At 43.9% G+C, this 14,301-nt stretch overlaps 1 protein-coding gene across 2 annotated transcripts in view; it reads right to left on the reverse strand.

Moving 5' to 3' along the window:
- The window catches only part of LARGE1 (LARGE xylosyl- and glucuronyltransferase 1), a 613,949-nt gene that overhangs the window by 122,951 nt on the left and 476,697 nt on the right, over positions 1–14,301 (reverse strand). For both annotated transcript variants that reach the window (XM_061417244.1, XM_061417245.1), the window contains exon 7: positions 11,025–11,129. In XM_061417244.1, coding sequence (XP_061273228.1) covers positions 11,025–11,129 — 105 coding nt within the window. The remainder of the gene's footprint in view (positions 1–11,024; positions 11,130–14,301) is intronic.

The raw sequence follows: 14,301 nt of genomic DNA on the forward strand, positions 1-14,301 counted from the left end.
TTGTCCTGATATGATAACTAAAGAAAGAAACTGGCCATTGCCCCAAATCATGGAGGCAAGACTACCTCAGGATAGTTCTTCTCCAGGACATAAGCAATACTATCTTTTAATAGGAAAAATGAAATAGGAGCTCAAGAAGCATAGGGTGATCAACACGGTTAGAGGTCAGACATCCTGCAGTCTCTTTTTCTACCTTGTAACTGATGACAACATGCAACATACATTTACTGAGCCTTGACTTAATTAGCCCTGATAAGCCCATCTTGCCTTATCATCTTAAATGTACTCTGTGATCTCACTGGCCTACAACAATCCTCTGTGAGGTAGAAGGACCAGCCATGTGCATCTTACTCTGAATAAACTGGGGCTCAGAGAATCAGTACCTGCAGGGAACCAGGGGTGATGAGTCCCCAGAAGAGGAGACTACAATGTATTATTCATCTTCTCTCCCTCAGATACCCCACTCAAACCCCACTCAAGGAACCTGGATCACCAGTCTCCCATCAGAATCATCTTGCTGTGCAGTCATGCTGAAGACAACTCTACTCCAAATGAAGAAGCATTTAGTACTTCATTATGTACTTTGTAGCTAAGCCTTAACAATTACATGTTGCAGTCAATATTATTTTATAGTTAATTAATTTCCTTTTTGTCTTTATATCACAGCTAAGGCATTGTATTGATTTTATTGAAATTACACTTGTAGACAGTGTAATATAGGCAATCTTTGAATTTTACTCCAGGATTGTAAAAGAGGTGCTCAAAATATGTGTCACAAAAAACAGGGCAAGACCATGGGCTGAATGAAAAGAAGCCATTTTCATTATTTTTTTGATGGACCCTAAGTTAAGAACTAAAATGCAGCCAAATAAAAAACACAAGGATTTAAGTTCTTATCAGTTTCTCCAGGTTAGGGCCTAAAAAGTGACACCTTAAACAGGCATGTTAAATGATTCAGAAAAGTGTGCGAAAGTGTACAGGCAGAGGTGTGAGCCTCCGATAGTCTGATAAGAGCCAGAGGATGCCATCAGAATTAGAATGTCACCCTCAAGCAGAGAAATCAGGCTATGGAGAGGTGACCTACCAATCAAGATTAAAGCCATCTCACACCCCATTCTTTCATATGGAAAGTTCTAGAGGGCTGTTGTCTGATGACTATTTCAGATATGCAACTGCACACATGTTGTTAAGAAGGTCCAATGTATACACTATTGATACTACATATAAAATAGATAACCAATGAGAACCTACTGTATAGCTCAGGGAACTCTACTCAGTGTTCTGTGGTGATCTAAAAGGGGAAGGAAATTAAAAAAAGAGGGGATATATGTATATGATTCACTTTGCTATATAGTAGAAAACAACACAACATTGCAAATCAACTATTCTTCAATAAAAATTCATAAGAAAATGTGTAATAATATGGTGTCTATGTCCTTACAGTAGGAAAATGAATGAGATCCTATAGTATGAAAGATAATAAACATTTCTACTAAGTGTGGTATCAGATGAATGGTTCCTAGAACAGCAAGCATCTTTCATAGGGACTATTCTACACACTCCATTTAAATACTTGTATGCCAAGGACTCAAGCAGAGAAATCGGGCTATGGAGAGGTGACCAAGGACTACAGAGCTCAAATAGTGATAATCTCTGTCCTGAGTTCATGTAAAGGTGGTTTTTCCCAAACCTGTTTCCATGTTTTTAGGATCAAGTAGGAGTGGGGAATGCTAGTGGGTTTAACAGCTTTACTTCTGGACTTCCCAGCATTTCTAATATGCCAGCATGTAATCTGAACGGACGTTCAAGGGAGGGGTAGAATATGCGGATTTCTCAACCTCTCCGTCCACAGTTTCTGAGCACATATTACCGTCTCCTGCAATATCTCCCAGAATTAGTCTAGAAAATGCCAGTCCAGGGTTACTGCAGGGCTGATGTTCAAATGTGAATCTCAACCAGGCTACAGGCTCAAGTCACACTGAATTTATTTGTAGATACGCAAACTCTCCTCTACTAGACAATCATCTTCTTGAAGGAAGGCTCTTGGTATCACATTTAAAAAATAATTTTCTGTCTCAAATAACAGGTATTCAGCATGTGCTGAATGAACAAGCTACGTTTAAATCTGGTTTCTTTGGATGGAATTATTATAGACAGAAATCATCCAAACACAATATTGCTTTCCAGCATGAAGAGATCTTGGTTCCTGACCCAAGGAAGGCTCAGGGAAATGAAGACTTGCCTAGGGTTGTAGAACGCCCTGTATCAGAGGCCAGAGCAGAGGGTTGACCTACATCTCATACTGCCAGTTATCCCACTCAAAGTATCTCTTTCACGGTTATTTAGCAAGTTATCAAATGTTGGTTTCCTTAATCACCACCATGAAATTTACCACGGTGTCCAACTTTGCCATCAATTACCTTTCCCTTACTTGTTCATGACCCAGTTTGATCCAAACTCAGAGGTGAGTCAGTCCTTGAATATCCCAATTTTGTTGTTCTGCAGATAAGGATTCCTAGAGAAATTCTTCCTCCCTCCCTAGAGAGCCAGGTCTCCATCTGCCTGTCTCTGGCCTAATTTGGAGACTGAAAGGAACAGGATGCAGTTTACTTTTAAATTGTTCCTTAAAGCACTTCTTCTGGTTAATGTTATGTCCTTAATACAGAAGAACACGTCCTCTCTGTAAGCAATGTCTGGGATCCTGTGCAAATGAGCCTCCTATAAACTTGCCATCTTCTCTCAGCTGGCCTGCCTTCCCCCACTCCTTCTCCAATCACCTGCTACTTTGAGTTGTCTTCCCCTTCTCTTTTTTGCTGGTGTTTGTTTTTAAGATACTCACTAACAGCATATGAACTGAAGTGGGTTGAATCTTTATGAGACTATCATCATCTTAGTTTTATTTGTTTTTAAAGTTCTACAGACAGCTGAGTGCTGGGTGAATGACAGCTGCTTGCACAGAAGAGATGATGAATAGATAGAACAGTTGGGAGTGAAAACATCTCTGTGCAAGGATGTGGGAGTTCCCCTTTATTCCACCTGGGCAGCTGCAGCAAGGACCCTGTGCTGGTGTCTATCTAGTCATCCACAGCTGCTATGCTTTAGGGGCTCCCTTAATACAGAATTAACACATTATTGACTACAGACATTTGGTCATGGCATATTGTCATCACCAGAGACATATTAATACATCTTTGTTACCTGAACGTTATTGACTGGAGACATATCAATACATTTTTAGAGAGTGATGCAATAAACATCACCATGGGAAGTTGTTAGAACTTAAAGTTGATCAAGAGTTCATTATACAGCTTAGGATTGTTATCATTCACGTTTTGCTCCATTATGTTTTTGTTCCAATCTTGCATATATTATAAATGCAAAATTAAAAAAAATGGCCCATCGTGAAATTTTGAGTGAAGAGGAAGTTTTAGGTGAATTTTATGTAGACATTTTCTCTTATTATCCGAGCAACACATATACTAGTGTCTCAGAAGATGATAGCTCTTCAGAATATAGTTCTGATTCAGAAGACGTGAATATTGGATCAACAGTAAGACCAACAACTTTAGTGATTGATTCTGATACATTCAGTGAACATGAAACTCAGGGTGCTGGAAAACACTCCTTAGCTTCTATAAAAGAGTGGGTTGAAGACATTTCACGAAAGTTAGAAGACTTTATAGGTATGTCAAGTGTAACTATTGACTATTATAACCCATTGCTAGTGAAATACCAGAATTAATTAGTTTTGGGGCAGCCAAAAGAAAAACCGCCAAGCCATAGTCATTAGTGTCTACAAAAATCCCCTGGTCAGTAGTGAGTTAAATCATAAATTGCTTTAATAAGGAGGGAGGGGGCTAAATGGGAGAGGTAGGCAGATCTTCCCTCCTATTTTAGGGGCCTGTGGGTTCTGTACAGCTGACTGGAAAGGGAAACAAAGAGGAAGGGGATCTGGCTGGCTCTTCAAAGGTGAATGTCTATCACAAAAGATAATTCTGCCGCTGCTGCTGCTGCTAAGTTGCTTCAGTCGTGTCTGACTCTGTGCGACCCTATAGACGGCAGCCCACCAGGCTCCCCCGTCCCTGGGATTCTCCAGGCAAGAACACTGGAGTAGGTTGCCATTTCCTTCTCCAATGCATGAAAGTGAAAAGTGAAAATGAAGTTGCTCAGTCATGTCCAACTCTTTGCGACCCCATGGACTGCAGCCTACCAGGCTCCTCCGTCCATGGGATTTTCCAGGCAAGAGTACTGGAGTGGGGTGCCATTGCCTTCTCCAAAGATAATTCTGCTGCTGCTGCTGTTGCTAAGTCGCTTCAGTCGTGTCTGACTCTGTGCGACCCCATAGACGGCAGCCCACCAGGCTCCCCTGTCCCTGGGATTCTCCAGGCAAGAACACTGGAGTGGGTTGCCATTTCCTTCTCCAGTGCATGAAAGTGAAAAGTGAAAGTGAAGTCGCTCAGTCGTGTCCGACTCTTAGCGACCCCATGGACTGCAGCCCACCAGGCTCCTCCATGCATGGAATTTTCCAGGCAAGAGTACTGGAGTGGGGTGCCATTGCCTTCTCCGAGAAGATAATTCTAAGATCTAACAAAGACAACACGTGGTTACGGTGCTCTGTAGGATGCCTGGTGAACACAGCTGAATTTGATCAACATGGCTGAAACCTGAATTCCTTGAAAACAGGTACTCGGCTAGGCTACGGTCAAGAAGAGAAAGAAAAACAACCAAATTCCAAAATCACTTGGATTTACCAGCCCTGCCTGAAGCTATACCACGACCTCAGAGCCTCTCTGATGGCTCTGGGTAGGACTATCATTCTCAGATCACCGACAAGGAACTCAAGGCTTGGAGAGCCTGAAAGTGAAAGTGGAAGTCACTTATTCCTGTCTGACTCTTTGCGACCCCATGGAATACTCTAGGCCGGAATACTGGAGTGGGTAGCCATTCCCTTCTCCAGGGGATCTTCCCAAACCAGGGATCAAACCTGAGCAGCTTTCCAAAGGCACAAAGCAACAAGGTCAAGTCTTGAAGGCCCATCTTCCAACTCTAACATTTCATGCATTTTCTGGGGATCTTCCAAGCAGAACACAGCTGATACATATAAGTTGTCATTTTTTTCTAAAATAATATGAAAAAGTTAACCTTTTCTAGGCAGTGGAGAGATTAAAATCTGCAAGGTGATTATGTCATACTTGGCGAAAGGCAAAAAAAGGACTTTTTCTGACCCAAGGGCTTAGGAAACCTTAGCAAACCCTAGGCAATCAGTTAATCCCCATTTTTAAAGCAAGTGGTGGCTTCCCTGGTGGTAAAGTGGTTAAGAATTCACCTGTTAATGCAGGGGACATGGGTTTGATCATGGCATCCGGTCCCATCACTTCATGGGAAACAGATGGAGAAACAGTGGAAACAATGTCAGACTTTATTTTTCTGGGCTCCAAAATCACTGCAGATGGTGACGGCAGCCATGAAATTAAAAGACGCTTACTCCTTGGAAAGAAAGTTATGACCAACCTAGATAGCATATTCAAAAGCAGAGACTTTACTCTGCCAACGAAGGTCCATCTAGTCAAGGCTATGGTTTTTCCTGTGGTCATGTATGGATGTGAGAGTTGGACTGTGAAGAAGGCTGAGTGCCGAAGAATTGATGCTTTTGAACTGTGGTATCGGAAAAGAGACTCTTGAGAGTCCCTTGGACTGCAAGGAGATCCAACCAGTCCATTCTGAAGGAGATCAGCCCTGGGATTTCTTTGGAAGGAATGATGCTAAAGCTGAAACTCCAATACTTTGGCCACCTCATGCGAAGAGTTGACTCATTGGAAAAGACTCTGATGCTGGGACGGATTGGGGGCAGGAGGAAAAGGGGACGACAGAGGATGAGATGGCTGGATGGCATCACTGGCTTGATGGACGTGAGTCTGAGTGAACTCCGGGAGTTGGTGATGGACAGGGAGGCCTGCGTGCTGCGGTTCATGGGGCTGAACTGAAGTGAACTGGGAGGTTCCCATGTGCCTCGAGGCAACTAAGCCCTCGTGCCACAACAACTGAACCTGCACACCTACAGCCTGTGCTTTGCAACAAGAGAAGCCACCACAGTGAGAAGCCTGCACACGGCAACTAGAAAGCAGCTCCTGTTTACCAAAACTAGAGAAAGCTCACGTGCAGCAACAAAGACCCAGTGCAGCCAAAAATAAGTGAATAAAATCTTTTAAAAAAAGATGTTAAAAAAACAACAAAGCAGGTGGATCTCATTCATCTAATGGAATAAGTGGTAGAAAAATACAACAGGCCATAGACTAAAAGCTGATTAAACAACTAACCTCATTAATATTCACACACTAGGTACTGTTGTTATTTATCGTATTTTACCAGGGAGAGAACTAAGGTTTAAGGAGGCAACTTGGCTAAGCTCCCAGAGACTAAGCAGCTGAATTCCAGCCTAACCCAAAACTGCCTTAGTTTCCCAGCACCAAGCTGAAGGCTCAGCACAGGGCTTGGCTGAAGACACCCTGTCTGGATGCCTGAGATGCACTTGGATTCAGGGAGACAGGTTCCCTCAAGTGGAGTCCTCACAATTTCCAAGAGAATCTAAATGACTGGCCTGGATGACTCATCCACTGATGTGTGGCACAATCCTCAGTCTTAAAATAACAAATCCCGTCATGAAAGTCAATGCATTTTGATGTCCCATAAATCCTTTTCTAATGATCACTTGATGTCACTGGCTGATTTAAATGGACACATCACTTCTACCAGGGTTTTCCCCCATCTGCTCTGCCCTTTCAAAAGCAGCAAGAAGGGAAGGAACTCACTGTCTTGGCATACCAAGTAGGAGCTGAGAGGGTTTAGGTACCTGTCTGTCTCCTAACCTCACAGGCAGAGATAGACCAGGAGGAGCAGGAGGGGACATGCCATTTTGGTCATAATAAATTCCCCAGTGTGCTACATTTTTCTTTCCCCTTGCAAACCCAGATTGATAACCGGTGGTTTTTGTTTGATGTGGATAATCACGGCCCTGATCCTGTGCCCTGGAGGCACTATAGTTTATCTCCATGTGACATTTTCTATTATTCCATGCTGTGGAAGGCAGGGACTAAACACACACCGGGGTTTACCTGCAATGCCCCTTCACCCTTCAGAGAAGCATGGGTGTCTCCAGCTTTAAGAAAGCCTGGAGTGAAGGTGTAGAAATCCAGGCACAGGAGATCAACATGAGGTGATCATTCTCTGAGCAAAAGAAGCAGGGGAAGCCCTCTCACTGGCCCACTGTGGGTCTCTAAAGGGTCCAGCCTCAAACGCACTGGTAAAACCGTCCCTTGGAGGGGAAGGGGAAACAAGGTATCATGTTTAATCAGTGCAGATCCTTGCACCTTCTGCTCCAGAAACATCTTGGAGACTTTGTATAATGTAGAACCCTGGGCTCCTCCAGACCTTTCAAGGTGCAGAGTCAAGATCCCACATTTTTTAAAAACAGTATTATTCTGTTGTATTTTGTGATTTGTTGAATAAGATAACAAAAGCATCAAGAGTTCTTACATTATTGTTTGCCTAAAATATTGCAATGATTCCGAAGTCACAGAAAGAAGAAATTATTTTCATGCTTTCTCTTCTTGATCAGATCAAATTTCTCTCCATGCATTGTTAACTTTGTAGTTAAGGTAGAGAAATGATTTAAACAATTTTGCAGTTCTCTTTCCTCACTTTGTATAACCTGCACGGTCCAGGAATTTCACATAAAAAGGCTTTACAAAGACCAAAGTCACTTCGTTCAGAACTTTCTAGCAGCTAAAATGATCTAATATGCTCATAGATTTAAGTAGTCAAATCTCACCTGTCCCCAGATCTTTGACACAGAGCCAGGTGACCAGCGGACAGTCCCAACTGAAAGTGATTTACTGAGACAGGGTTACCTTTTAAAAAAGGATTCTTGATTCTGAGGCCACTAAAATTCAAGCTAGGAAGGTTAGTGGTCAACAGCAGGCTCCTTACTTATCAGATTCCAACCTTAACTCTCTAAGCTTGAGTTTCCTAGGTATAAAATAGAGATGAGAATAGTTCCTGCCCCATGAGGTTAGTGTGAGGATCAGATGAGAGTAACACCTAGAACACACTGGGCACAGCACTTGGCCAGTACTTAGCTGGGATGCAGAGACATCGCCTTGCCCATTACCATAACAGAAATACCTCCACACCAGCTAATCAGAGCTGCTGATTTGAGCCCATTTTGGGGCCCCCTCCCTGAACCTGAAGAATTGATGCTTTTGAACTGTGGTGTTGGAAAAGACTCCTGAGAGTCCTTTGGACAGCAAGGAGATCAAACCAGTCAATTCTAAAAGAAATCAACCTTGAATATTCATTGGAAGGACTGATGCTGAAGCTGAAGCTTCAATACTTTGGCCAACTGATGTGAAGCACCAACTCCCTGGAAAAAGACTCTGATGCTAGGAAGGATTGAAGGCAGGAGGAGAAGAGGATGACAGAGGACAAGATGGCTGGATGGTATCACTGACTCAATGGACATGAGTTTGAGCAAGCTCCGGGAGATGGTGAAGGACAGGGAAGCCTGGAGTGCTGCAGTCCATGGGATTGCAAAGAGTTGGACACAACTGAGCGACCGAACAACAACCACCCTGAACATGGCCTCTCTCAGGGATGGCCAGAATCCCCCACCATTCTGTGACTCAAGGGTTAATACCCTGTACAGCAGGGAAGTGCTGGAGGTTAAAATTTGTCAACTGCAGCCCCCGCAGGTTGTGATGCCTGGTAGGTGTTACAGAGGAAAATGACATCCTGTGAGGGACGCCTGGACCTTCTGGCAAATGTCAGCTAAGGAATGTCTCCCCACTCAGGACGGCCTTCAATACAGGCATCCCTGACCTCTGGCTGCCCAGGACATTCAGCCTGGACCTTTCTTTCCTTGTCTTATTCCAGCTTTGACCCCACTCTGACCCGATCTCTGAATGTGCACATCTGGATGCTCAACTCTCATCCTTCATCCTGTGGCCGCTGGGGTCTCATATTTGCATCTGACCCTCAGCACTCAAAGCTGACTGACTCCTCCCACTACAGACTCACCTGAGTCTCCAGGATCGTCTACCACATATCACCTTCGGGGGCACCACCCCCAGACCCCTGCCCTAACTCAGTAGAGCTGGTCTAGGTTCTGAGTCCCAGCCCTTCTTGGTCTGGCCTATCCTACTGCTCTCCCTGAGCTCCAAGTTCTCATCCTGACCCACAACACAGGTCTTCACCCTTCAGAACTGGGTGTCAAAGCAAAGAGGATCTCCAGAGGCATTCTGAAGGTAGACAGTGGCAGGACCAGAGCCTAAAGAGGGGAGATTACTCTAGTTTCCTTCTTTATAAGCTCTACAAGGTCATGGGCTATGTCTGGTACACTAGCACAGGGCCCAGCACACAGTAAGTGTTAGACAGACAGGAGGTGAACGAAGAATGAATGAATGAATGACACTACTAATAGAGACAAAGAAGAGAAGAGACCCATGTGTGGGGTTAGCAGCAAGACAGAAAATGGATTTGATTTCTGACACAGGGTGTTTAGGGGCTATGCTCCTTTTAACTACCAATTACCAAATATATCTGCCTTTTCTTCTTCCAGGCACATGGCTGTGTTACACTTGGCCACACCCACTGAAGGTGGGCACAACCACATGGTATCCTTTAGCCAATTTAATGTTGTTGGAAATGTCACTTCTTGGAAAAGACACATGCACCTCAGTGTTCACTGCAGCATTATTTACAACAGCCAAAACATGAAAGCAACGTGAAAGTTCCTTGTTAGATGAAAGGATAAAGAAGATGTGGTATATACACATGATGGAATATTACTCAGCCACAAAAGGATGAAATAATACCACTTGCAGCAACATGAATGCAACTAGAGATGATCATACTAAGTGAAGGAAGCCATTCAGAGAAAGACAAGCATCATATGCATCACTTATATGTGGAATCTGAAAGAAAAAGGTACAAATGAACTTATATACAAAGCAGAAATAGACACATAGACATAGAAAACAAACTGATGGTTACCAAGGTGGAAGGGGGGAGGGATAAATTAGGAGTTTGAGATTAGCATATACATACTACTATATAAAAAATAGATAGCCAGCAAGGACCTACTGTATAGCACAGGGAACTATATTCAATATTTTGTAAAAACCTATAAGGGAAAAGAATCTGAAAAAAAATATGTATGTATAGCTGAATCACTGCCATACATCTGAAACTAACACATTGTAAATCAACTATACTTCGAGTTAAAAAAAATTGCAAACAAAAATTATGTCACTTTTAATCAGAAACTTTAAGAGTCAGTAAGACATCAGGGGACTTCCCCAGGGGTACAGTGACTAAGACTCTACACTCCCAATGCAGGGTGCTTGGGTTTGATTCCTAGTCAGGGAATTAAGGCCTTCCAAGGTGGCGCTAGTGGTAAAGAACTCTCCTGCCAATTCAGGAGATGTAAGAGATGTGGGTTCGATCCCTGGGTTGGGAAGATCCCCTGGAGGAGGAAATGGCACCCCACTCCAGTATTCTTGCCTGGAAAATTCCATGGACAGAGGAGCCTGGTGGGCTATAGTCCATGGGGTTGCAAAGAGTCAGACGTGACTGAAGTGACTTAGTACCCACACAGGGAACTAGATCCCACATGCTGCAACTATGACAGGTTGTAGCCAAAAAAAAAAAAAAAAAAAAAAAAAATCAGCTACTTTGATCCCCATACAAAGACAATGAATCCTACAGGTGACACTCATAAAGATGCCAGCTGGATCAGGGACTGGAGGTCAGGAGAGAATGCCACTGACTGCCACGGCCCAGGAACGACACTGCCTGTAGCTGCAGCCCTAAGCAAGCACCAGAGGGCCAACTCGAGTACAGTCTGCTGCCGAGCTCAGGCAACCAGGTGGCTTCTCCATGCTTTGACTTACCTCCTCTTCCTGAGAAAGTCCTCACATCACATTGCACCCCACCCTCCAGTGCCCAGCATGTCACCCTCCTGAGTTTACCTGTGTTGTAGCCTCTTCCAAGGGCAGGCCAAGGACGGTGATTTTTCCACAGGTTTCCAAGGTACCAATCACTCTGGTTCTCTACCAGGCCCAGGACCTGCTGACCTGCAAAGTACAGAGAATGCAAAAGTCATAAAAGAAGCCGAGCCACATGAGTACAGAACAGGGAACAGCAGCAAATCATCGTAATGCAGCTTTCGTTTATGAGGTACCGAGACCTGATGTAAGTGCTTAACTTCTATTAACGTATTTAATTCTCACACTTAGGCAGCTTAGCCATTTTCATCATCCCTATTTTATAGAAAAGAAATGGAGGTCACCCACAATAGCTAATTAACTTGCCCAAGGTCATTCATGGTTTCCCAGGTGCCACTAGTAGCAAAGAATTTGCCTGCCAATGCAGGAGATGTGGGTTTGCTCCCTGGGTCAGGAAGATCCCCTGCAGGAGTGCACAGCAACCCACTCCAGTATTCTTGCCTGGAGAATCCCATGGACAGAGGAGCCTGGCAGGGTGCAGTCCATGGGGTCGAAAAGAGTCGGACAGGACTGAACTGACAGTATGCAAGGTCATTCAGTTAGTCTGTGATAAAGCCAGAATCCCCAATCATTCATCTATCCATCCATCCATCCCTTAACTCATGCAACATGTATTATTTACTGCTATACTCTTCTTTAAATGTTCCAGTTCTTTCTCAAGGTATATTAATGTACTGGCTTTCAGGGCATGAGCTAATTTTCTCACTCAGAAAGGAAGAAAGGACCCTTGGCTAATGAGAAAGGATATCCCAGAGAACAGCCTCCCTCTCACAGCATTTTGACTATCACATCCAGTCTGTCTTGTGTCAGCAAGGCAGGAGTGTTTTCTAGAGGAACAACTGCTTCTCTGTCCCCAGAGCTTGGCTCTGACGTTGGCGTTGCTTGTGAGTATAATGAGAATCACATAGGATCAAAGGTGAGTCAGGTCTCTCAGGCAATTTCTTAGCAGCTTTAGCACCTCAGGTGAGTCCGCCACTCACCCCAACTTCCTTGTGTGTTAATGTTTCTGGACTCAGGTCTTCTAGGTGGGGCAGGTAGGCATCAGAATCAGCTGTCTTCTCTTAGACAACCCTATCCTGCCACGTGCAGAAGCCATTCCTCCATGCAACTATGATCAACAGCTTTTATAGACTAAGAAACTGTGGGCTCACATGGGATCATGATTTGCACAAGTAGCAGCAGAGCTAAGATATGCATCCATAGTCGTCTAACGTCCGGATTCTTTCCACTGTCAGTGCATTATTGCTTACCTTTAGGACAAATGTTTGAGGTAGAAATGATGAATCTACATTTTATAGGATGAGAAACTGAGACGCAGAAAGTTTAAATAACTTGCTAAAGGTCACAGGAGATGAACAGGCACTGTCTGTCACAGCTAACCAATGCCTTCTGGAGCTAAAATTCTTATATTGTTGGCCAGTCTGAGAAATAAAGCCGTTTCTGACCAAATGAAAGCCCAGCAGCATGTGAAGAAAACAGTGGTTCTCCGAGAATACCATGCTGGGTGAAATAAAACCTCCTTGGTGTGATGACAGCTCCTTGAAATGATGGTGTGTGGGTTTGGTGTAATTTACTTGATCAATTTATCGAGCTCCCATCTAAATCATCACCCCAGCACAAATACATAAATTAGAGGCATAGGAAAAATACTACCACCCACTTTGTCATTGTATATGATCATATCCAATACATGTAGAATCCCTCAGAAAAACAGATCACCAATTCAGCAAGTGCAAGAGCCAATCAATTTCACACGCAACAAGCTTGGGACGTTTGTGTAAAACAGAACTGAAAGGCGCGGTGCCCTCAGTCAAGCAAGCTGCGTGCCGAGTCCCGATGCTGTGACCTTGTTAGAGAGCCTACTAAATAATCTCGCTCTGAGGTTAGAATGCAAAGGGGATATGGGGTCTTTGGGGGAGCTTGTTCATCATTACTAATGACCCTAGTTGGCACCATCATGGCTTTTTGGTACGATGAAGGAAGAGTGTCACCTGCTCAGAAATGACAAAAGGGAATGAGGTTTCATTGAATCTAGGATGGCCATCTGAATTTCACAAAAGACAATCTTCAGCTGTCTGGAAGTCCAAATTCCACTTTCTGGAATTCTGTGAACTGTATTCTGCCTCAATCTACTTCTACAGGTGAATTCTCTAATAGCCACACGAAAGTGCACAGTTCTGCTGCTTGTGTCCTCACATCTGTCTTGCTCATACAGCTCTCGCTAGGCCTGCCCACCTGCCAACCCTCAACAGTATTCCTTTCAGGCTCATCTCTAGCAAGAAGATGCCTGTGATGGGGGACATTTCTACCTAGCACTTCTGGGTATTTCTGCCGTCTGCTGACTTACGTCCTGCCAAGGACACAGTGGATAATATTCACATACGCATCTCATCTGTAAATGTCCATCTCTCCATTTGACCAAGGGCAAGGACTGTGTAATAGCTAACACACTAACGCATTAATAAATGTCTGCTAAATAAATGATGTCTGGTACATAAATCTCTCCTGATTGGAGACCACTTATGTTAGTATATTAGCGTCCCCACATTTTTGACACTGCAAAGCATTTCATCCTTTCTCCATTTGCCAAAATCAACACATTCTCCCACTCGGCTCTGGGAACCCTGGCATTATCCTCAGCTGCGTGGAAAACTGCCAACATGGGGTGACAGCTCCTGAAGCATTTTTTATATGGGTTGCTCTACTGGAGTCTTCAACTGAAGGTCTTCATCTCCAGAGAAGGAGTAATTTGCATTGTTAACCTTAAAACATGTGATCTCAAAGAATAACATCCAAGTGCTCCTTCTCTCGCTTTGCACCCGGGCTGCATTTCTTATGATGGTGGCATACAGCCCTTTCACGTTATGCCAGTCCTCTTAAGGTGAAGAAAACAAAATCCTTAATTAGCAACATGATAGTTAGAATTTTAATATCCACTGGTTGGGAAGGCAAAATAATAAACAGCTACTAAGACTTCATTTTGCTTTTTTAGATGAGTTCATTAGCTGCTCTGTCAATGAGTAAATTGATAGCTGGGTTTGCCAGTGGGTTTGGGAACACCCTGGGCGGACTGCTTGGTGCCTTCACCCCTGCAGAAATCTGTGTCAGTGGATACGGAACCACTTGTAGCAGTGTAGCCAGAGGGCAAGACTGGAGCCAGACATCCTGGTTCCAATTTCGAGCCCTGCCACGTTTCAGCTGTGCAGCTTGGAGAAAATTACTTAACCTCTCTCTGCCCTAA

Source organism: Bos javanicus, chromosome 5 (genome assembly GCF_032452875.1).
Source record: "Bos javanicus breed banteng chromosome 5, ARS-OSU_banteng_1.0, whole genome shotgun sequence".
In the NCBI taxonomy this organism is placed as follows: domain Eukaryota; kingdom Metazoa; phylum Chordata; class Mammalia; order Artiodactyla; family Bovidae; genus Bos; species Bos javanicus.